At 39.7% G+C, this 22,424-nt stretch overlaps 3 protein-coding genes across 3 annotated transcripts; all 3 read right to left on the bottom strand.

Moving 5' to 3' along the window:
* Window positions 1-568: 568 nt before the first annotated feature.
* Window positions 569-2,053, bottom strand: LOC144294799 (hemoglobin subunit beta). Its single transcript, XM_077866754.1, has 3 exons — window positions 1,899-2,053; window positions 1,557-1,779; window positions 569-824 (listed from the first exon to the last, which is right to left on the bottom strand). The coding sequence occupies exons 1-3, from the start codon at window positions 1,988-1,990 to the stop codon at window positions 696-698; spliced, it is 444 nt and encodes a 147-aa protein (XP_077722880.1). The 5' UTR covers window positions 1,991-2,053; the 3' UTR covers window positions 569-695.
* A 4,621-nt stretch (window positions 2,054-6,674) lies between these two features.
* Window positions 6,675-8,134, bottom strand: LOC144294798 (hemoglobin subunit beta). Its single transcript, XM_077866752.1, has 3 exons — window positions 7,976-8,134; window positions 7,634-7,856; window positions 6,675-6,930 (listed from the first exon to the last, which is right to left on the bottom strand). The coding sequence occupies exons 1-3, from the start codon at window positions 8,065-8,067 to the stop codon at window positions 6,802-6,804; spliced, it is 444 nt and encodes a 147-aa protein (XP_077722878.1). The 5' UTR covers window positions 8,068-8,134; the 3' UTR covers window positions 6,675-6,801.
* Window positions 8,135-12,407: 4,273 nt separating this feature from the next.
* LOC144295384 (hemoglobin subunit epsilon-2) lies at window positions 12,408-13,802 on the bottom strand. The gene is made up of 3 exons (XM_077867775.1): window positions 13,711-13,802; window positions 13,377-13,599; window positions 12,408-12,536 (listed from the first exon to the last, which is right to left on the bottom strand). Exons 1-3 carry the CDS (start codon window positions 13,800-13,802, stop codon window positions 12,408-12,410), a joined length of 444 nt encoding a protein of 147 aa, XP_077723901.1.
* Window positions 13,803-22,424: the final 8,622 nt, after the last annotated feature.

The raw sequence follows: 22,424 nt of genomic DNA, 5'->3' as shown, positions 1-22,424 counted from the left end.
TTTAGTCATGTAACCAAATAAATGATGATTGGAAAAATAATTATGTATAAATCAGAAGTCTCTTGTGTAATAATTACTCTATTAAGTTTTGAGGACCCATAGATGAATAGTTGTCTCTTAGAGCTGGAACTGGTTCCCTGATGGAGTATGGCATGGTAGGCTACACCGCAGGCAAGGGAAGTAGGGAAAAAGGAAACAGAACAGTATCTTGATCATTCATTATGTCTCTAATCGAGCACCCTATTTTTTACTAATTATTGGAAATAAGTAAAAGCATTAGCCTGAGGGCTGTGCCTTAGGTTGGAAGTCTTCCACAGAGCCCTGTAATGTCAGCATTCTTTATGTAAAATCTTCTTGACCGTGCCTATGTTTTGGAGGGAGAAGTGTTTTCCACTAGTGACAATGTAGGCCCCTACTTCCTTTTCTCATCTCCCTTGACCTCTTTGAATAAGAAACAAGTGCTTCCTATCTGTAGACTCTCAAGTATTTCCCACACCCCTAGACAAATAAAGTAAAAAATAATAATAAAATAAAATATAAAATAAAATAAGTGGAATGAATCAGAAAGTTGAGCTGAAGGTTCTTTATTAGGCAGAAGCCATACCCTTGATGGTGGACATTATTTCCCCCAGTTCAGAAGAAAGAATTTAGGGAGACAGGGTCTTCCAGTGGTCACCAGGAAACAGGCCAGGATCTCAATGGTACTTGTGAGCCAGGGCATTGGCCACACCAGCCACCACCTTCTGATAGGCAGCCTGCACCTGAGGGGTGAATTCTTTGCCAAAGTGGTGAGCCAGCACACACACAAGCACGTTGCCCAGGAGCTGTGGGGAAGACATAGAGAGACACGCATAAATGATTCAGAGAGAAATCAAGCTCGGCTTCTGAGAAACTGAGCCAATGATCTTTTTTTTTTTTTTTCCCCACACTCCAGCCCAAACTGATATTCAGGTTTTCTCCATCAGCATAAATGAGCAAATATATGTGTATGTACACTGTATATTTTCATTGTATATGTATATATATATAATTTAATAGTTAATTGATTAATTAGTATGATGCTGGGCTGTCTTTTAGCACCTGCAGCTGTCCTACTTCACTATTCTCAGATATTCAATTCCTTTCCTTTTCATTGAGTCTTGTCTCTATAAACATCCAATTATCCTTTAATTTTGAAATGATTTGTAGCCTCTAGATTGACAACTCCTTGAGGTGCCCTTCCAATCCCCATTTGGAGAGACAGAAAGATGTTTCCGCGTGGAGAAGTAGAAGATGAGAGTAGATACGCATAATTTGCATATCGAGTAGGGAAAAAATCTAGTCAGGGGAAGAAGACAAGAAGTTAAATAAACAACTTGATGAAAAAAAAAACAACTTAATGAAAAAGAAAAGGCCGTGAGAAAGGAAATGTATGAAATTACATAAACTTTGAAAGGTATTCAAGATGATATATGCTGAAGTACAAAGGAAGGTGGAGGGAGAACAGGTAGGTAAATGAATCAGGTGAGAGACTAGAAAGTGAAAAGAAAAAAAAATGGAACATATCCTAGACTCACCTTGAAGTTCTCGGGATCCACGTGCAGCTTGTCACAGTGAAGCTCACTGAGCTTAGCAAAGGTGCCCTTGAGGTTGTCCAGGTTTTTCAGGCCATCACTAAAGGAGTTCAGCACCTTCTTGCCATGGGCCTTCACTTTAGCATTGCTCATAACAGCATCAGGAGTGGACAGGTCCCCAAAGGAGTCAAAGAACCTCTGAGTCCAGGGGTAGACAATCAGCAGCCTGAGGAGTGAAAACAGCACAGAGGGCTGTGCCCGTCAGAACCCAAGGGACTGAGTTAACTCCATCTGCCCAGCTCTCATGCTTTCTCCAAAAGCCTGCCTTGCCACATGGATACCAACCTGCCCAGGGCCTCACCGCCAACTTCATCCACATTCACCTTGCCCCACAGACCGGAGACAAGACTCTTCTCTTCAGCAGTCAGATGCACCATGGTGTCTGTTTGTGGTTGCTAGTGAACACGGTTGTTTCAGAAGCAAATGTAAGCAGCAGCTGTCCCTGTTCTTCCTTTTATGCCCAGCCCTGATCTTGCATCCTTGCTGTTATGAGATTGGCCCAGGCCTGGGTGTGGTCACGCAGGGTGAAGCCTATCCTTGGCAATTCTGAAACTGGCTTGTGAGTCTGACTTCAGATCCTCCCATCTTCAGGCCCATCTCAGCAATACAAATTGCTACTAAAATCATTCTTTGGCAAGTGTACTGTTACACTTTTGAGAACCATAACCTGGTAACTTCTTAGAGAGTGCCTCCCCAATTTTCTTGTTATACAAATGAAGAATCCCAGGTCCAGTAAATAGAAGGCATCCATCCACTGTGTTCAACTTAAAAGCGTATGGATGGATCTCCCCCTGTGTCTTCAGAATCTAATTACAAGGACAGTGTGGATGGGACCTCTGCCACAGTCCTACGTGTATCTTCCTTCTCTTGGTTTGGATTAAATCCTCCTAGAAAGATGCTTAGTTCATTCATTCATTCATTCATTCATTCATTCATTTTTCTCATACTTTAGTCATGTAACCAAGTAAATGATGATTGGAAATTGAAAATACGTATAAATCAGAAGTCTCCTGTGTAATAATTACTCTATTAGGTTTTGAGCATCCACAGATGAAAACATAGAGTTATCTCTCTGTAGTAAGGAATAAAACTAACTGAAAAATCAGTTAAAAAACAAAATGGTTAGTAGCAGTGAGAAAAATAATGTCTTTAATTAACCAGGGACATAAAAATGATTTCTTCCTGGACTGATGTGGAAAAGTGAATGGGAGAAAAGAGAAGCTTCTTTGTGACTTGAAATGAGTGGCAGGAAAGTGACAGGGCACTATGGCTTTGGCTTAGATAATCATCCCCCTAGACCACTAAGAATGCTGTGTGTATAACCATTTCTTTTATTCAAATTCACCACTTATAATCTCATTTCGTCCACATATTTTTTTGTTTAAATCTTTTTTTAGGGACACCTGGGTGGCTCAGTAGTTGAGCATCTGCCTTTGGCTCAGGGTGTGTTCCCAGGATCCTGGGATCAAGTCTGGCATCAGGCTCCCTGAGGGAGTCTACTTCTTCTTCTGCCTATGTCTCTGTCTCTCTCTGTGTGTCTTTCAGGAATATATAAATAATATTTTAAAATCTTCCTTTATTATCATGTTTTCCCCTATCTCTATAGCTTTTCCAATTTCCCTCCCCTTATCCTTCTCTCCTCCAAGTAATACATTCTGATAACTGACTTCTTAGGCAAAGAAACTGAAGTGGAGATTTCTGCTCCTTACTATCAAAAGATACCATAAAAAAAAAAAAAGCAGTGAGCATTTCTAAGCTCAGCTTAGGATGTTGGTGTTCTTGGACGGCCCTGCTGGTTCTTTTTCCAACTTCCCATCATCTGTGTACCTCTTGCCTCCTAGCCTGCTCCTAAATTCCCCTTTCCTATAAGCAAAGAAATGGCTGTGCATTTTTTTACTTACCATGTTTCTCCTGCGTTAGAATCTTCTTTTGATTAAGGTACCTTGATGTCTAGAATCATCTTTCTCTCTCTGTTGTCATCACTGGCTACAAATACTTAACATATATTTTTCATCCTTTCACCTCTAACACTCCAAAACCTCAACTACAGGGTGAACCATAAGAAAAGGACTTCTCTATTTCTAGTTGTTTCAAATAAACTCACAAAATCTCCACTTCCATTGTTCCATTCCCTAAACTACTTTCTCCATCACTGCTACGTGAGTAAGGATCTCTCTCCCCTTTTACTCGTCCCAAATCCCATCAAGTACTTGTGAACAACCTCTCTCTGATCTTTCTCAGACAGAGAGGAAAGTCTTGGTTCTTCTCTGGTAATCTGGAGGTTAGGTCAGAATTACATGCCCATAAAAGATGATGGGAGTAAAAGAGATACAATTCTAGCATTTTCTATTTATATTTATTCTTCTCTAAAACCCATAAGCAAAGAAGTTCTGACTATCTGTCTATTCCTGGGGCAAGATTTCATGTGTTGACTTCCAGGAAAAGGGAGCCTTCAAATATTTTAGATATTTAGGAACCAAACACACACACACACACACACACACACACATAAACACATGGATGCACACACACGTTTTGTTTGACCTGTAAGTTTTGAGTTTCATTTTACTAAATTTAAAACTTCATTAGCTTTACCACGTTTACCACTATTTTCAAGACTCTATTTCACACCCTTGATTTCAGAGTTTGGGTATAAGTGTGTGAAGGGAAGTCTTTCTTGGGACATTTGAACATGTCTTTTGCAAAAGCTCTCTGTCATGAGAAGTTCACAGGCCTTACTAAATAACAGTAATGAATATGTTTATACTTTACTGTAAAAAGCCAAATTGTCAAGGCTAAACTATAGCTTTGCCATCTTGACAGAAATCAGCATCTGCTCAGACTTCCTCTAACATTTTCTGTACTCACAAATATTTCCCCTAAATTGTCTTTTATCTTCTTCCCTCAGCCTTCTTTGCCATGAATGATCTATGAACCACTTTTTTTATACTGGCAACTCTGCAGCCACCTTGTTCCTGGCTTCAGGACAGGACTTGCTGTTCTCTCTCGCCTTTGCTACTTAGCAAGACTGAAGAGGGCGACAAACTTCTTTTCTTACCCTTACCCTGCCAAGGCTTCAAGTTGTTAATAAGACATCAAAAGTTCAGACATATCAGACAAAAAGAATAAACTGATAAATGTGATTATGCTCTGAGCCTCGTGGTCACATCCTGATCAACATTCAAAGATTCTAGAAACTTCTAGAGTCACTGCCATCTTTACCATTACTTCTACCCTTCAAATAGGGGGTACCAAAAGATGTCTGCTTTATTTCGATTCCAGCCCCATTGAGCACTAAACATACACATACACACATGAATGTGCACACACACGCACACACATACACACATGTGCATGTGTACATACACATATGCACAAACACCCTGAGCTCCCAAGAGACAGAAAGGTTTTTTTTTCTTTTCTCCAGTTTGTCAAGTTTGCAAACTTCTTGATGTTTTGAATTTAGGATGGACCTAGTCTGAGTATAATTAAGAGAATGAGGATCAAGTGATTCATGACAGTCATCCAAAGATATGTAATATTATTTGTTTCAGAAATGGTACTCAGTTGGAACACTTGTACATATAGCAGTGTTCAGTTTCAAATTCTGTTCATTAAGGCATTTCTACAAAATATTCCATATTTTCCTGGGTTAGGCACAGTTAGTTTTCACTCTTCTTTCCAAGACACACAATCTCTGGGTTACATCAATTTAGCATCCTTTCAAAACTGTAATTCAAGTTAATAAAATTAAATAAAGTAAAAATACTCCAAAGGAGCAGAACTCACAGAAATGATGTACATACACTTTTTTAAAGTCATATTTCAGTATGAAAAGCAATACAGCCAATCTAGTCATAAGTTTACTGAACTATGTGCTAATTGTTACAGAACATTTAATGTCTCAGTCTATAATCACTACACAAATATTTCCTCTGTTTGGCTCAGATCCTCATCCAGAATTAGCTTTTGTTGACATGATAAGTAGGTCGTGGTGTTGATTTCCCAAGTTAACTTTGAAACTGTGCCTCTCTAGGGATAGAGTCTTGGCTTCAGTCTATGCCCTTTTTACAAATACATAAAGCATTAGTTCATAAGGCCAAATGTCCAGTAGGCTCTGAACAGAAAGTAAATGTCTGAGCAGTGTTTTCCTTTCCTCTGTGCTTCCTCATTGTATACTAGGGCATCAACACCAAAGGATTCTCTGCAATGGTTCCTTGTTCAGATTGTCCTCTACTTCCAACAGTCCTAAGATAGGGAATAATCATTCATTCATTTATTTATTCATGGACTACTTTATTTAATAAATATTCAATTCCTACCTATGAAGGAACTTAGCAAGGCACAGTAGTCACATGGTACAGTCCAAAATAGACAGAAATGTTTATTCAGCAAAGAGTGTGAGTGTGACAGACAAGAAGAAATGTGGAAAATAGGGAGAGGGGAAGGGTTTGGAATGATTTTCATAGCCAATATTGGAAAGCACAATGAGGCCAGTGTGCAAAGGCATCACAAGGGATAAGCAGAGATGCAGTTTGACTGAAATGGGAGAGTGGGAGGAGGAATTATTTATGCCATGTTGGGACAAGTAAAAGAGGGAGATTTTTCCTTAGAGCAGGAACAACGGATAGAGCATGGTATGGTAAACTAACTACACTGCAGGCAAGGGAAGTAGGGAAAAAGGAAACAGAACAGTATCTTGATCATTCATTATGTCTCTAATCGAGCATCCTGTTTTTTAACTAATTGTTGGAAATAAGTAAAAGCATTAGCCTGAGGGCTGTGCCTTAAGTTGGAAGTCTTCCACAGAGCCCCTATAATGCCAGCATTCTCTATATAAAATCTTCTTGACCGTGCCTATGTTTTGGAGGGAGAAGTGTTTTCCACTAGTGACAATGTAGGCCCCTACTTCCTTTTCTCATCTCCCTTGACCTCTTTGAATAAGAAACAAGTGCTTCCTATCTGTAGACTCTCAAGTATTTCCCACACCCCTAGACAAATAAAGTAAAAAATAATAATAAAATAAAATATAAAATAAAATAAGTGGAATGAATCAGAAAGTTGAGCTGAAGGTTCTTTATTAGGCAGAAGCCATACCCTTGATGGTGGACATTATTTCCCCCAGTTCAGAAGAAAGAATTTAGGGAGACAGGGTCTTCCAGTGGTCACCAGGAAACAGGCCAGGATCTCAATGGTACTTGTGAGCCAGGGCATTGGCCACACCAGCCACCACCTTCTGATAGGCAGCCTGCACCTGAGGGGTGAATTCTTTGCCAAAGTGGTGAGCCAGCACACACACAAGCACGTTGCCCAGGAGCTGTGGGGAAGACATAGAGAGACATGCATACACAATTAAGAGAGAAATCAAACTCGGCTTCTGAGAAACTGAGCCAATGATTTTTTTTTTCCCCACACTTCAGCCCAAACTGATATTCAGGTTTTCTCCATCAGCATAAATGAGCAAATATATGCGTATGTACACTGTATATTTTCATTATATATGTATATATATATAATTTAATAGTTAATTGATTAATTAGTATGATGCTGGGCTGTCTTTTAGCACCTGTGGGTGTCCTACTTCACTATTCTCAGATATTCAATTCCTTTCCTTTCCATTGAGTCTTGTCTCTATAAAAATCCAATTATCCTTTAATTTTGAAATGATTTGTAGCCTCTAGATTGACAACTCCTTGAGGTACCCTTCCAATCCCCATTTGGAGAGACAGAAAGATGTTTCCGAGTGGAGAAGTAGATGAGAGTAGACACGCATAATTTGCATATCGAGTAGGGAAAAAAAACTAGTCAGGGGAAGAAGACAAGAAGTTAAATAAATAACTTGATGAAAAAGAAAAGGCAGTGAGAAAGGAAATGTATGAAATTACATAAACTTTGAAAGGTATTCAAGATGATATATGCTGAAGTACAAAGGAAGGTGGAGGGAGAACAGGTAGGTAAATGAATCAGGTGAGAGACTAGAAAGTGAAAAGAAAAAAAAATGGAACATATCCTAGACTCACCTTGAAGTTCTCGGGATCCACGTGCAGCTTGTCACAGTGAAGCTCACTGAGCTTAGCAAAGGTGCCCTTGAGGTTGTCCAGGTTTTTCAGGCCATCACTAAAGGAGTTCAGCACCTTCTTGCCATGGGCCTTCACTTTAGCATTGCTCATAACAGCATCAGGAGTGGACAGGTCCCCAAAGGAGTCAAAGAACCTCTGAGTCCAGGGGTAGACAATCAGCAGCCTGAGGAGTGAAAATAGCACAGAGGGCTGTGCCCGTCAGAACCCAAGGGACTGAGTTAACTCCATCTGCCCAGCTCTCATGTTTTCTCCAAAAGCCTGCCTTGCCACATGGATACCAACCTGCCCAGGGCCTCACCGCCAACTTCGTCCACATTCACCTTGCCCCACAGGCCGGAGACAAGACTCTTCTCTTCAGCAGTCAGATGCACCATGGTGTCTGTTTGTGGTTGCTAGTGAACACGGTTGTTTCAGAAGCAAATGTAAGCAGCAGCTGTCCCTGTTCTTCCTTTTATGCCCAGCCCTGATCTTGCCCTCTCTGCTGCTGCAAGCAGATTGGCCCAGAGCTTAGCCGAATCTTATTGGTTTATACCATACCCTATGATCTAGTTTGCAACCCAATTCCTCAGTTCCCCTCAATTGTCCTGAGAGTGGCGTTCTAGGTGTTATGTTTCTTGACTCAGAATCCCTGTTTCCTCTCCTCACCTCATCCCCTTCAGCAGTGGCTTCCATAAGTATACTCCCACTCTCATTTTTGTGCAAATTCTGTAGTCTGATATAATGGAGTATATCTCTTGTTTAACTCCTCCAGTTATTTCACTTCATAGATAAGAAAACTAAGGCCTAGTAAACAGAAATGCTATCAAGTTGACTCTATGTGGTACTTCTTTTGGTCTCTAGAGATAGTTATAAGTAGTTAGAATGAATAAATACTTTGCTGTACTTTCAATTTGCTTTCTTCTTCTTTGGGTAAATACTTTTAGTAGCAAAACTTTCTTTTCATTCTGTCACTGAAATAAATGTTAATTAAAAGAGTGAAAACTAATGAATATTGTTTCTCTACCAGCTACTGAAATAGATCTAGGAAGCATGGATTTTAATGGAAACAATTTAATGAACGATAAAGAAGAAAATACCAGAAACCTATAACATGATTATTTAAAACTGTGATATTATTAAAGAAAAAATGCAGAGGAATTGCAATGAAGATTGACCTCATTCAACTAGATCAAGTCTGATAGGGTTTCTGGGAACTTGCAGTTGTAGAAATTCCCATGGGTGTGTCCTTAGGGAAAAAAGTAGAGTTAAATCTAAAAATGAAGATTCAAAGGGAATTTTCATCTTTTCTGAATTCAAAATAATACTGCATTGACTTACAGATACATACCCTTTAGCACAACTAGAAGGAAGGAATGAAGTTGGGAGGGAGTATCAGAAAGGAAGAGAATATAATGGGATAGAAGTCAGAAGGCAAAAAATATAAAGAAGATGAAAGAGGTAGGTAATTTCAAAATTTAGCAAGGATATAGATCTCAACAAACTCTCAGTCTCTGCTGGTGACAATGTAAAATGGCATAACTGCTTTAGAAAATATTTGATAGTAGCAACTAAAGCAGAATATATGCAAAACCTATGAGCTAGCAATTATTCTTCCAGAAATGCAGAAATGCATGCTTGTGTGAATCCAAAGTCTGTAACATCAATATACATGAGGATCTCAAACTGCTAGCAACTTAAATGTTCCTCACTCAGTGAAATAATTTTTTTTTAATTTATGATAGTCACAGAGAGAGAGAGAGAGAGAGAGAGGCAGAGACACAGGCAGAGGGAGAAGCAGGTTCCATGCACCGGGAGCCCGATGTGGGATTCGATCCCGGGTCTCCAGGATTGCGCCCTGGGCCAAAGGCAGGCACTAAACCACTGCGCCACTCAGGGATCCCCCGCTCACTCAGTGAAATAGATAAAACATGATATAGAAAAAGAATGAAATGTTACACAATAATGAAAATAATCAATTTCACTTGCAGAAATACAGAGTATTTTTTACAACATAATGTCAATTAAGCCTGAATGACTCAGTCGTTTAAGTGTCTATCTCTTGGTTTTTGCTCAGGTCATTATCTCAGGGTTGTAAAATTGAGCCTTATGACAAACTCCACACTGAGTATGGAGCCTGCTTGGAATTCTCTCTCCTTCTCTCCCAATACTCTATGGCCACTCATGTGGGGGTGCCCATTCTCTCTTGTCCTCTAAATAAAAGTAACCAGGGACAATGATTAAATGTATATGATTTATATGCAAAAAAGCAGGATAATGTAACTATATTTCAGATCACAAGAATGAATGATTGGAAGGTACAGAGGAGCCATGAATGATCTTTAGGCCATTTTACAGATTATCTGTTTTCAACCTTAAAGCCAAAAAACAAACAAACAAACAAACAAAAAACTATTAAAAACTTTAAGGATGTGGGTGGCATGATCTCATTTGTATTTTTAAAATATTATTCGGGGGATCCCTGGGTGGCGCAGCAGTTTGGCGCCTGCCTTTGGCCCAGGGCACGATCCTGGAGACCTGGGATCGAATCCCACATCGGGCTCCCGGTGCATGGAGCCTGCTTCTCCCTCTGCCTGTGTCTCTGCCTCTCTCTCTCTCTCTCTCTGTGACTATCATAAATAAAAATAAAAAAAAATTTAAAATATCATTCGGGTTTCCATATATAAATGGATTTAAGGGGTAGGATAAAGGGGAAACAAATAATTAAGATGATATTATAATTGGAAGGGTGAGCAAAAATGCCATCTCTGTTTTCAGCCTTGAGCAATGTGTGATGCATTAGTCCCTAGATAGGGCAGAAAGAGGGCTAAATTAGCAGAAATAGATTAGAAAACAGTTGGAATTGTCTTGGACATGCTGTATTTGATGCACTCTTAAGCAATCCAATATGGAACATTAAATAAATAGATATGTGGGTCAGGAACCCATAAAGAAAACAGTCATGTTGAGAATACACAGTGGAACAAGACACAGAGGAACAGATCATAGTGAATTGTATAAACTGCTACCACAACCTTCTCAGTAATGAAGGGAAAGCACTTTACAGCAATGTCCTTAAAACCTCAGAACATATTTGTGGGGTAGGAATTTTTATTCCATTTTACAAACAAGGGAATTCATTCTGAAAAACATTAACCAAACTTTTCAAGGTGATGGGGCTATAATTTGATCTTTTTCTGCTAATCCCAAAGCCCTGGCTTTACACATCTCTGCCAGGGACTTGGGTACAAGAATTTGAGGTGATGGTCACAAAAGTGACTGTGATCAATTGCCAGCTCCAGACAAGAGACTTCTCAGCATTTTCTTTCCTAAGAATAGTCTTTTCTCTTTCCATTCACCAGGTAGGGAACCTGGCTATCATTGGTGACTTCTCCGCTCTCTACTGCACTTCATTCCAAGCCCTGCAGTATCTTGACCATAATGGTCCCTTACTTGAGGGGTTCTTAGTTTCATTGCTTCTGTGAAATTCAGTCCTTTGCCCTAATTATTATCACAGCACATTCCTGTGCCTAGATCCAAGTTAGACTCTGCCTTGCCTGTATGTGGATCAGTTTCCCTAAAATTCCCTATTCATTATGTTACTCTTGTGTGCAAGAGATTTCACTGGTACTTTGCTTATAACAATAGCTCTTTTCCTGCTTTTCTGGGCAGCAATGTCCTTAATTTTATACTGTTGCACTGAACTAATTAAGAGAAATTAAATCACTTAGACCTGGCATGCTAATTCCTAAATTTGTCATTTTCCCACATAAATGAACTTTTATATCCACTGAAAGCTTAATGGAATTGGAAATATGTTCCAGGTCACAGAAATAGCAGATGAGGTACAGATTCAAACCAAGGCAGTTAGTTCCTATGCCTTAGGGATAGTTCCTCCGTTAATACCACTGAAGACACTTGGGAAAGTTTAGAGCATGGTCCTTGCCTGAGTCTCTGGAAAGCCCCATCTTCATTCTATTACAGATGATAAAAATGTGTTTCTTGTATTTTTTATTTTTATTTTTTAATTTTTATTTTTTAAAGATTTTATTTATTTATTCATGAGAGACACACAAAGAGAGAGAGAGAGAGAGAGGCAGAGACACAGGCAGAGGGAGAAGCAGGCTCCATGCAGGGAGCCCGATGCGGGACTCGATCCCCGGTCTCCAGGATTACGCCCTGGGCCTAAGGCAGTGCTAAACCACTGAGCCACCCAGGCTGCCCGTATTTTTTAATTTAAATTCAATCAGACAACATACAGTAACGTGTTTCTTATATCAAATAGAAACTAAATACAGCACCAAAAAGCTCTGAGATTATACAAATAGCCGCCAAGACAGGCCCCCTACTTGGGGTTTTAACATGCCCCTACTCACTCTCAACAATCTTCTTGAATTTCACAAGAATATGTCCATTCATTCCCTTATTCTAGAGACACTATTCAACTCAAGAGTCTACTTTCTCTTCCTAGAAGTAACTGCCCCTTGAACCCACTCTTATCCTGCAGAATCTTAGGAGTCTCTTCTCTATCCTCCCAAACTCCTTATCTCCAGTAACCCCCTTTCCTGTAGGAGTGCTTTCTTTTAGCTGAATCAACATAAAAGTTACAGACAGAGAGAGAAGACAAGGATTTTCATTACAGAGCACAATTTTTATTTTATTTTTATCATCTAGGCAAGGCACTGTGCCTGTCTTCAGGAGATGGACTCTGGCAATACCGACATAATTGGACCAGCACCTAGTGGTACTTGTGTGCCAGAGCATTAGCCACAGCAGTTGTCAGCTTCTGCCACGCAGCCTGTGTTTGGGGAGTAAACTCCTTGCTGAAGTGAGTTGCCAAGACAATCAATATCATGTTGCCTAGAAGCTGGGGAGAGAGGAGAGGTAAAAAGAAAATAGTACCTAGTGAACGGAAAGCCTCAAGCTGGCCGCATCTATTTTCTTCCTAATAAGAGATGGAGGAACTTCCGATGCTGGGCTCCCACAAAAGTTTAATATGCTGGACATTGGCATCAATATGACCCCCAACCCTGTACACTCCATTACGTTCTATCCTCTCATTTGGCCTGCCAACTTCTGACCCCAGAACATTGCCATGGATGGCTTCTCTTTTCTAGAGACTGTGACTTCTTTAAAAGTAGGAATGTAGGACTGCAAGGGGCCTTAATATGTATAATCTATGTCCCTAGATAATACATTCATTCAAATTGTTTGGACATTCACATGACAAAGAATCTTGTGCCACGTATATAAGAGAATTTCATCACTAATAAAGAGGGGGGGTCACAATCGTTCATTGAAAAGATTGCTCTTATTTTGTCTTGCTTAGTCCTGGTTTTAAATTCAAGAATCATGCAGAGATGTATTCATCATTTTTAGAGAAAATATCAGTTAAGATGTCCTTCCTCTAATTGTATTCTCCTGACCAAAGCCATTTAACTCCATTTTAGCCAGTGTTCTTCACATATGTATCTTTTCAGAAATGTAAGATGGCCAGTGGCCTTCGCTGGTCATAGTAATTACCCTACTGAGTCCTACCTATGACCTTTGGGCCAACCTAACTACCAAAATCAAGCCCTTCCTTGGGATACAACATCCCAAAAAAATGCCTTTATAGGATCAGATTTAGGTACCTGTTTTTCCTAACATATCCACAGTACAAATACCTAGGATGAAAGAACAAAGCACAGGCATGCCCAGAACTCACCTTGAAGTTCTCCGGATCCACATGCAGCTTGTCACAGTGCAGTTCACTTAGCTCAGCAAAGGTGTCCTTGAGGTCATCCATATGTTTAATAGCATTTCCAAAGGAAGTCAGCACCTTCTTGCCATGGGCCTTGACCTTGGGGTTGCCCATTATTGCAGACTCAGAGGACAAATTGCCAAAATTGTCAAAGAACCTCTGGGTCCATGGATAAACAACCAGGAGCCTATGGGATGATCACAGTCACAGACCAGATGGGAAGTCAGAGTATGTAGGAAACCTGACCAAACACCTTTCAGGAATATTTTCTGCCTTTTTGCCCCCCTCCAGTGCCTACCTTCCCAGGACCTCGCCTCCAACCAACTCCACATTCACCCTGGCCCACAGGCTAATAACAGCAGCCTTCTCCTCAGCAGTAAAATGCACCATGGTGTCTGGGAACTTGCTGGTGATCGCTAAAGTGCCAGAAACAAGTCTGTACTGCCACTTCTCTGCGTGGCCTTTTATTCCTCATTTCTAGTTTCAGGGCCCTTGCTTCTCCCAGTGAAATGAGACCATTGGTCAAGAGTGGGTTGTCACCACCAGGGGTGGGGTTTGGACAAGGGAGGGTCAGCAGGATGGACATTTGGGTCTCTGATAGCGTTGGGTGGCTCTGTCAGGGGGATTCTACCGTCCTTTCTCCACAATCTACTATGCATTTCATATCTCAAGCTCCCCACCCCATTATTCCTGAGGTGACCTTGTAGTCTGATCATGAGGCATAACTAGAATTAAGAGAGGTAAGAATTAGAAATCTGTTGGGCATTGTGTCAGGTGTTTACAAAGTATTATTCTGTTGTTCACCTTGGGTATAAAAGAAGCCATAGTTTTTCTTGGTCACCAGTTTTTCTAAAACTTAGATGAAGCTCATAATTTTATAGTTCTTGTAAAAAGAAATATATAAAGTAATCTAGCATCAGCTCAGAAACAGGATAGGTAAAAGCTGAGTAACTTAGAGAACTATTACTCAATCATTGTTGAGTTTTATTAAAATAAATATACTTGCTTAAGTACATTTTTTTCACCCTGATTACATGGCAGTGTCTCTGGCCAATACCAGGTATCCACTCATTTGTTTCAGAAACTCACAATTGAGTATTGGGAAAAATTACATATTTAATGGAAAGAATATTAGATGCTGTGGCAATAGCTGCCAATTAAGGCAGTTGTCTCTGGCATTTGTTGTGCCCAAACTCCCTTCTTGTTCTTAAATATTCTTAGTATCTAATGAGGCACAGACAATCTTCACTGACAGTATTCCAACACTACTGTCCTTATATCCTAAGGTACTTTGGTCTCATGCATCTCCAACAACTATTTATAGATCAAGATAAGTCACACTTCTGGAGAGAGGAAATGGCTATTTTATTTTTCTCTCAGAGTTTATTGCTCCCACATTTTGAGCTCTAGGAAGCTAGTTTATTTGTTTCTCCCTAGGACCAATCACACACACACACAAAATTTACAGTTCAAGATTTCCATGTATATTTACAAAGGAACCCTAAAATGTAAAGAGCTCAACTCAATATATTAGTGTTGAATTTCTGCTATTGGAAAAGAAATCCTTTGTCTATTTGGTATAGCCATAACTTTTATCAATTTATCTTGGAAAAATTTTACATTTAAAAGTGGATAAGAATTGCTTAGGTACCAGAAGCTAGGTTACCAGCATAGACTTGATTTTCTGTGAGCTCTCAATCCCAGGCTATGTTGACGTGAAACACTTTGGTACAGAGATATAAAGAAAAAAGTGTGAATCCATCCCAAAAAGATTTCTTCAGAAGAAAGTCAATGAAATGAAAGAAAAGCAAGGAAAGGTTGATCAAAGCCAGGAATCCCATCTCCGCTCAGCAGTGGGCATAGTCTGAGGGAATGGTTCAGGGTCCATGCTCTCTGATGGTCCTGGTGCTCATTTCCTCGGGTGTGTGCACACTGCAGCTCAGGGACATTTACAACTCTGAATGTTAGTTAACAGCTTCCCATCTTCCCCACAAACAAGATAGTGATTCTAGAATTACCTTTAACTCATTCTTCTCTCACTTTCTCAAAACAATTACTTTCTAAGACTTTTTGATTTCTTTCCTTCATAGCTGTCCCACACTTCCACTTGATTCCATGCTCACTGTTCCCAGTGTTATCTGGAAGCTTATCACATCAATGTTAGATCATCTCACAGTCATCTAACAGTTTTACAGTCATTCATCACATATTTAAAAGGTAAATATCTACTGATGCCCATCATGACATGCATTGTTCTAAAATCCGGGAATCTTGGAAAAACAAAACAGTGCATCATCATGCTCACATTTCAGGGGGCAGAGAAAACTAACACTAATAATTATACAAATCAGTGGTGCCTGGGTGGCTCAGCGGTTGGGCATCTGCCTTTGGCTCAGGGTGTGATCCCGGAGTCCAGGGGTCGATTCCCGCATCGGGCGCTCTGCATGGAGCCTGCTTCTCCCTCTGCCTGTGTCTCTGCTTCTCTCTCTCTCTCTCTCTGTCTCTCATGAATAAATAAATACAATCTTTTAAAAAAATAAACAAATCAATGAAGAAGAGGAATACAGGTGGGTGTTATATGACAAGAAAATGCACCTGATGACATGGTAGCAAACGGTCACAAGAAAAAATAAGGATAGAGGTCCTGAAGGAAGTTACATTTGAAGTGAGACCTTAATGACAAGATAGAACCAGGCAGATGTCATTGGAGAAACAAGTTCCCAGAAGCAGGGAAGGACAGGTGCCAAACTCAGAGCCTGGAGAGAAAGGGAAGAAGAAAGAAAGAAAAACCACAAATACCCACCATTTGCTTCAACGCGGATGGGACTGGAGGGTATTATGCTGAGTGAAATAAGTCAATCGGAGAAGGACAAACATTATATGTTCTCATTCATTTGGGGAATAGAAATAATAGTGAAAGGGAATAGAAGGGAAAGGAGAAGAAGTGTGTGGGAAATATCAGAAAGGGAGACAGAACATGAAGACTCCTAACTCTGGGAAATGAACTAGGGGTGGTGGAAGGGGAGGAGGGCGGGGGGTGGGGGTGAGTGGGTGACAGGCACTGAGGGGGCACTTGACGGGATGAGCACTGGGTGTTATCCTGTATGTTGGCAAATTGAACACCAATAAAAAATAAATTTATTATAAAAAAATTAAAAGAAAGAAAAACCAAACTTGACATTTCATTTAGGGAAAGGCATTACAAGGTCTGAGAGAGAGAGAGAGAGAGATGTTAAGGGAAGAGTGGGAGGGAGCGGAGTTCAAGAGATTGGCCCCAGGCTTCACTGTTTGGGCACATGAGGGTAGATGAATATTTCTATTTCTCTAATGGGAAACCATTAGAGATTTGTAAACCGGGCATCAGCATGATCACTTATCTACTCAGCACCTACAGCCAAGTTAACTTTCTAACTGTTCTGTTTATCACATTACAGCCTTGTTTATAACCCGGAATTAACTTCCAGCCGAACAAATGTTCCTGTGATCTATCCTCCCCAACTGCTCCATGCAATTTTTTTCCTTTCTTTTTTTGATCTTGCAGAGCTCCTCTGCTACACAGCCTCCTTCTCAGACTATTCTGGTTCATCTTTCCACCTAAATCCCCACCTCTCTGAGCACTTTACAGGGACCTCCCTGCTCTGAAACATGGTAGCAAATCTGCCCTCTGGGCATGATCTACCCTGATGGCATGTAATCAATCAATGTACCATTCCCCAGTGGCTCTGACCTCTTAAACCACAAAGTTCTTCTGTAAAGCTCAAGGCCAATTCTTTTGAGTTGATTTCAAAAAGAGTCATCCCCAGCTCATACCCCCGACCCCTCCCATCCCTAATCTATTCTCACAAGGGCTTGTGACAAACGAGCTGCTTTTAGAAAACACTTCCCTCTTATCAGGAGAATGTAACTACAGCCCTTGCCTGGAACTTGTCCTTTTAAGACTGGGGTTAATTTTCCTCCAAAGAATCCCCACGCTGGTACTCAACCTCCATCCAGACCCTTGGTCTTCACCAGTGTCTTCACTCAGGCTCATATAACACTCTGGTTTGGAGGAACTCTAGTCCCATGACACCAATCCTCTCTCATCAGAACCCACTCATGTCTTCAGCTTTAACGTAAAGAGCCCCCCAAGTGTATGTTCTCCCCAAGTGTATATCCCAGTCACACATTCCTTTCATTACCTATTGTGTTTTATTTTCTTGCCAAAATCTTTACTTCATACAAAAATTGAATGGGGAGATTACACACACACACACACACACACACACACACACACACACAAATACATACACATACATACACATACATTGCCCCACAGGCTTGCAATGATGTCCTTCTCCTCAGGTATATAGTGAACTATGGTGTCTGGTTTGGGAGCTTACTGGTAATGACAGATGTGTCAAAAATAGGTATTTCCTACTGCTACAATGTGTGACCTGTTAATCGTTGTGCCTGAGTTACTATCCCCTTACTTCCCCTCATTCCATGGCTATTGATTAAAACTAGACTCAGAATATTGTTATGGTATTTAGGCACAGAAAAGGTTTACAGTAACTTACATCTGTGACAGCATCTTAGAGTGCACCCCCCACCCTGACTGAATATGTGCTATTCCGTGTTCAACTCAATTGTGCAAAATTTCTCTATTCACTTTTTCTTTTAGCTACTCTTTCTTCACCCCACAGTAGAAAATTTCAGTACTCCTTGCCAGTCTTCCCTACAATTCTTGTCATGATCCCTAGATACGTCCTTAGATTAAAGTTGAAGCATGGGCAAAAATCTGGAAAGTTCAGAGATTTTATTTCCCACTGTACATGTGTGTTCTGGCCAGGAGCCCAGGGTTCTGGTTTGCTGCTCTTCCATCTCAGTGAAAACAATGGTAGATGGTTCATTGGCAGGTAGTGCTGACTTGAAAGAGCCAATGCTGATAAATGCTGGGTCCACTTTTCAGCTGGTCTTAGTCCAAGAATTTACATCAGGAAGCACTTTTTTGCTTTATCTCATGTGTTATAAAGCAACTCAAAATGGGCAAAGATTCTTTATTCTTTGACTAATAGTCCTCATAGTCATTGCTATAGCATCACTGCACTTTAGATTACTTTATCTCTAATTCACTACAGTTTTTTTACAGGACACGTTTCCAATGGGACAGAGTCAGAGTTCATACTAATTTTTTTTTTCTCTGAAAGAGATGCATGATCTCAGATGGTAATCTGATCAGGAGTCTTGAAGCTTCATAAATCTGGCTTGATTATTTGTCCCTGAAACTGGAGACCTGCTGATTGAATGAAAATGCAGATCAAGAAGTTACCCGTGAACTTAATTCAAGGAAATCTCTATCTTCAAATTATTTTTCTCCTAACATAACAGATTGTCTGAAATTCAAGCTTAGGAAAAGTTTAAAGGCCAGGAAAATGAAATTTATCAATAATTCAATAGGTATTTTAGAGTTGTAAGCAAACATTTGTGAATTCTTAAATTGGAGATGGGAGCATTTCTGTTGGAATAAGTGTATAGGGCACAGAGCCTAATGTAAACTCTTATGAGAGTGTCTTCAGGAATGAAGCTTTGTGGGTTGAGTGTAGACAGACTACATCTGATGTATTCAGTGCAGAGCCTCTCTTACAAGCTTGGCTCAAAGACTGGTGTCCAAACCTCTGAAAGCCTTAATAAGTGAATGTGATTCTTCATAACTCTCTTTCAGGTTGATGGACTTCTGTGATCCCTCATGTCTGTAAACAACCTCCCCATACCCCCAGAAACACAGACAGTGAATTCAACATTTGTAATGACTGCTTCTCAATCTGCTTTTAGGGCAACTTTTCTCCAAGGCTTGCTGATTTCTCTTTGTCTGCTGTTCTACTCTCCCATCCTTCCTGCGTCGCTGTTTATTTATTTTTCATTGTTGTTTTAAAAGATTTTATTTTTTTTACCCTACGTGGGATTCAAACTCATAACCCTGAGATCAAGAGTCACATGATCCGCAGATTGAGCCAGCCAGGTGCCCCCTGTGTCATTCCTTCTGACATTCCTTAAATTCTTATCCATGAAGCTGGTTCTTCACAAAAGCCCCATTGAGTGTTCTCAAATATCCTTTTAATGAATACATTGAGCTTCTATGCACCATTAATTCTTCTATGTATTAGTGATTTAAGATAAACAATTTAGAGAGGAAAAGTGCTTTCTTGGAACTATATTCTACAAAGGGGAGATACACAGAAAGAGTAAATTAATCAGCAAAATCATTTTTTATATTATTTGCTATGAATCATTTCATACATCATTTGTTATCAGGAAAATTCATACCTTGATTTAAGTGGGACACAATTATATTAACAATGATCTCTTTAAAGGGACACTATTTGAGCAGAGACCATAATGACATGAAGATGTTGCCATTCACTCTATTTTTTCTCTCAGAGTCTATTACTCCTGCATGTAGGGCTCTAAGAAATGGGCTTGTTTGTTTTTCCCTGAAGTCACTCCTTAAAAAAAATAATATTAAGAATTCCCCTCCGTGTTACTTACAGGATACTCTAAAATTTAAAGAGCTCAAGGCACCTGGGTGGCTCAGCAGTTGAGTGTCTGCCTTCAAATCAAGTTGTGATCCCAGGGCCCTAGGATGGAGTTGCCTATCAGGCTCCCATTAGGGAGCCTGCTTCTCCCTCTGCCTATATTTCTGCCTCTCTCTGTGTGTCTCTCATGAATAGAGTAAAATCTTTAAAAATAAATAAGTAAAATAAAATTTAAAGAACTCAATCCAATACATTAAAGCTAAATTTCTGCCATTTGAGAATTAATCCATTCAACTTGATATTGTCGAGAGGCTGTTATCTGTCCTTAGGGAAATGGTGAAGACTTAATGTGAAAGAGGAATAAGAATTTGAAGCAAAACTAAGGAGATTCTTTTTAAGATGAGAGATCAGTGAAATGAAGGAAGAGAAGACACAAACTTGAGCACAGCCAAAGATTGAGACTTCCTAAATTGTGATGCTTGAAGCTTTGGAAACCTGGCTTGATTATTTGCCTCTGTGGCCATTTTATTTCAGGATACCTCTATCTACAAATTAGTTTAGGCTCTAACTTCTCAGGTTGCCTGAAATTAGAATAGGTGAAATCTTTTTAGTCTTCATGACCTCATGTAAAGCCTATACCTGTTCATAGATGAGAATGACTAAAAGTCCAGGAAGATGATACTTGTTATGATATCAGTAGTAACTTTCAAGTTATAGGCATAATGATTTGTCACTTGTCTCAATTTGAGAGCACACATGGACTGGTAAAGAGGTATAAGTTACAGAGCCAGCTTTTAGTCTGTAAAATAGGAAGTCTATAAGATGAGTGTGTATATAGAGTATATATAGTATATATATACTATATATTATAGTATATAGTATATATATAGTATATATATGAGTATGTAGACCTTTGATCATATTTGATGATCCTTTGGGTTCAGTTTGTAGAATCTGGCCTTGGATTGGAGAATGATTCATTGGAGAATGATTCAGAGGCAAATTTCTAAGTCTCTGAAGACTTTAAGGAGTAAGAAAGTCTTAACTATTCCTCCTCAGATTAATGGATTTTTTATGACCCCTCATGTCTATAGACAACATCCCCACTCTTCCAGAAACCCAAATAGTTATCCAATATCCTTTGTAACTCATGGTTTCCTCTTGCACTTTCATGGCAGTATCTTCCAAAGGCTAATTGATTTCTCCCAATCTATAGCTGTTTATCCTTCCCTTTTCCCCAAGTCATTGCTTCTGACATTGCCTAAATCCTTGCCTAAAGTTATTTCATTACGGAAACCATCTGTGGGTTTTTCAAACACTCAATCTCATGTGTTCTGAGACACTTACTTAAAATTTATTTGTTAAAAAAATCTATTTGTTGAATAATTGTTCTAAGTACTAGAGATTTAAGATAAGTGAGGCAGAGGAGAAAACTCTCTTCTTAACAATGATAACATGGATGTGGAAGATATTAAAAGTGAATAATTAAACAAATATACAAAATAATTTCAGTTACTATCATTTGCTATGAAGAAATTAATATCTGGACTTAATGTGAGAGGGAAATGATTACATCAAAATCAGTCCCTTTTGGGAAGGTAGTATTTGAGCTGGAGTGAGAATGAAAAGAAGGAATTTGCCATGGGGAGATGGTGGGATAAAATGTCTGAAAGCTGAGGAATAGGGAATCCAAAACTCTGAGGGAGATACAACAAACCCTTGGTACACTGGAAGTATGAATAATGGGCTGGTGCAGGTGACTTATAAAGGTAAGGATGGGGATAGGCAGGAAATGTTGCCACAGGAGGCATAAACTAAAAAAACTTAGGACTTGTCTTCAGTAGTAGAGAATGAGAAGTCATTATGGATTTTCATCCTGGTAATGACATCATCTCTAAACCTCTGTATTCTTAATATTCCAAGAATATCCTGTTCAACATGACATTATTTTGCTTACATGGCTTATATTGCCTATAGACAATAATTAGTCTTTTCTTCATCTATTAAAAGTCTGAGGCGCTCCTGGGTGGCTCAGCTGGTTAAGCATCTGACTTTTGGGTTCAGCTCTGGTCCTGATCTCAGGGTTATGAGATTGAACCCATTGAGCCTCACAAGATATATGATAAGTTAGCTGATTCAATATGACCATTAAAGCAAATTGACCTTAGATCCCTGAAAAGGTTTTAAAGCTGAAGTCTGACATGTACCACAAATCTAGCTTGTTTTTTCAGAGGCACTGCTTAGCACCTCCTTTTTTCCCCTCTACAGTACATTTTTGCCATCCTGCCCTGTAAATCCCTACCCAATTGATTAAGCCTTTCCCAGAAAATTTCTTCCCCCTCCTGGCATCCACCCAGATCCTCTAGAATCCTCCCATAATGTCTATCTTTCCAAAGGAACTCTTGTTTCTTCCCATGTCTCCTAACCCTCAGTCAATGAAACTTTTCTCCTTTAACACAAGAGTAAAAAATGGAGAAGACACAATATTAATTTCCGATTA

Source organism: Canis aureus, chromosome 23 (assembly GCF_053574225.1).
Source record: "Canis aureus isolate CA01 chromosome 23, VMU_Caureus_v.1.0, whole genome shotgun sequence".
In the NCBI taxonomy this organism is placed as follows: Eukaryota; Metazoa; Chordata; class Mammalia; order Carnivora; family Canidae; genus Canis; species Canis aureus.
The sequence above is the reverse complement of the archived record's forward strand: the minus strand, read 5'-3'. Positions and strand labels throughout refer to the sequence as shown.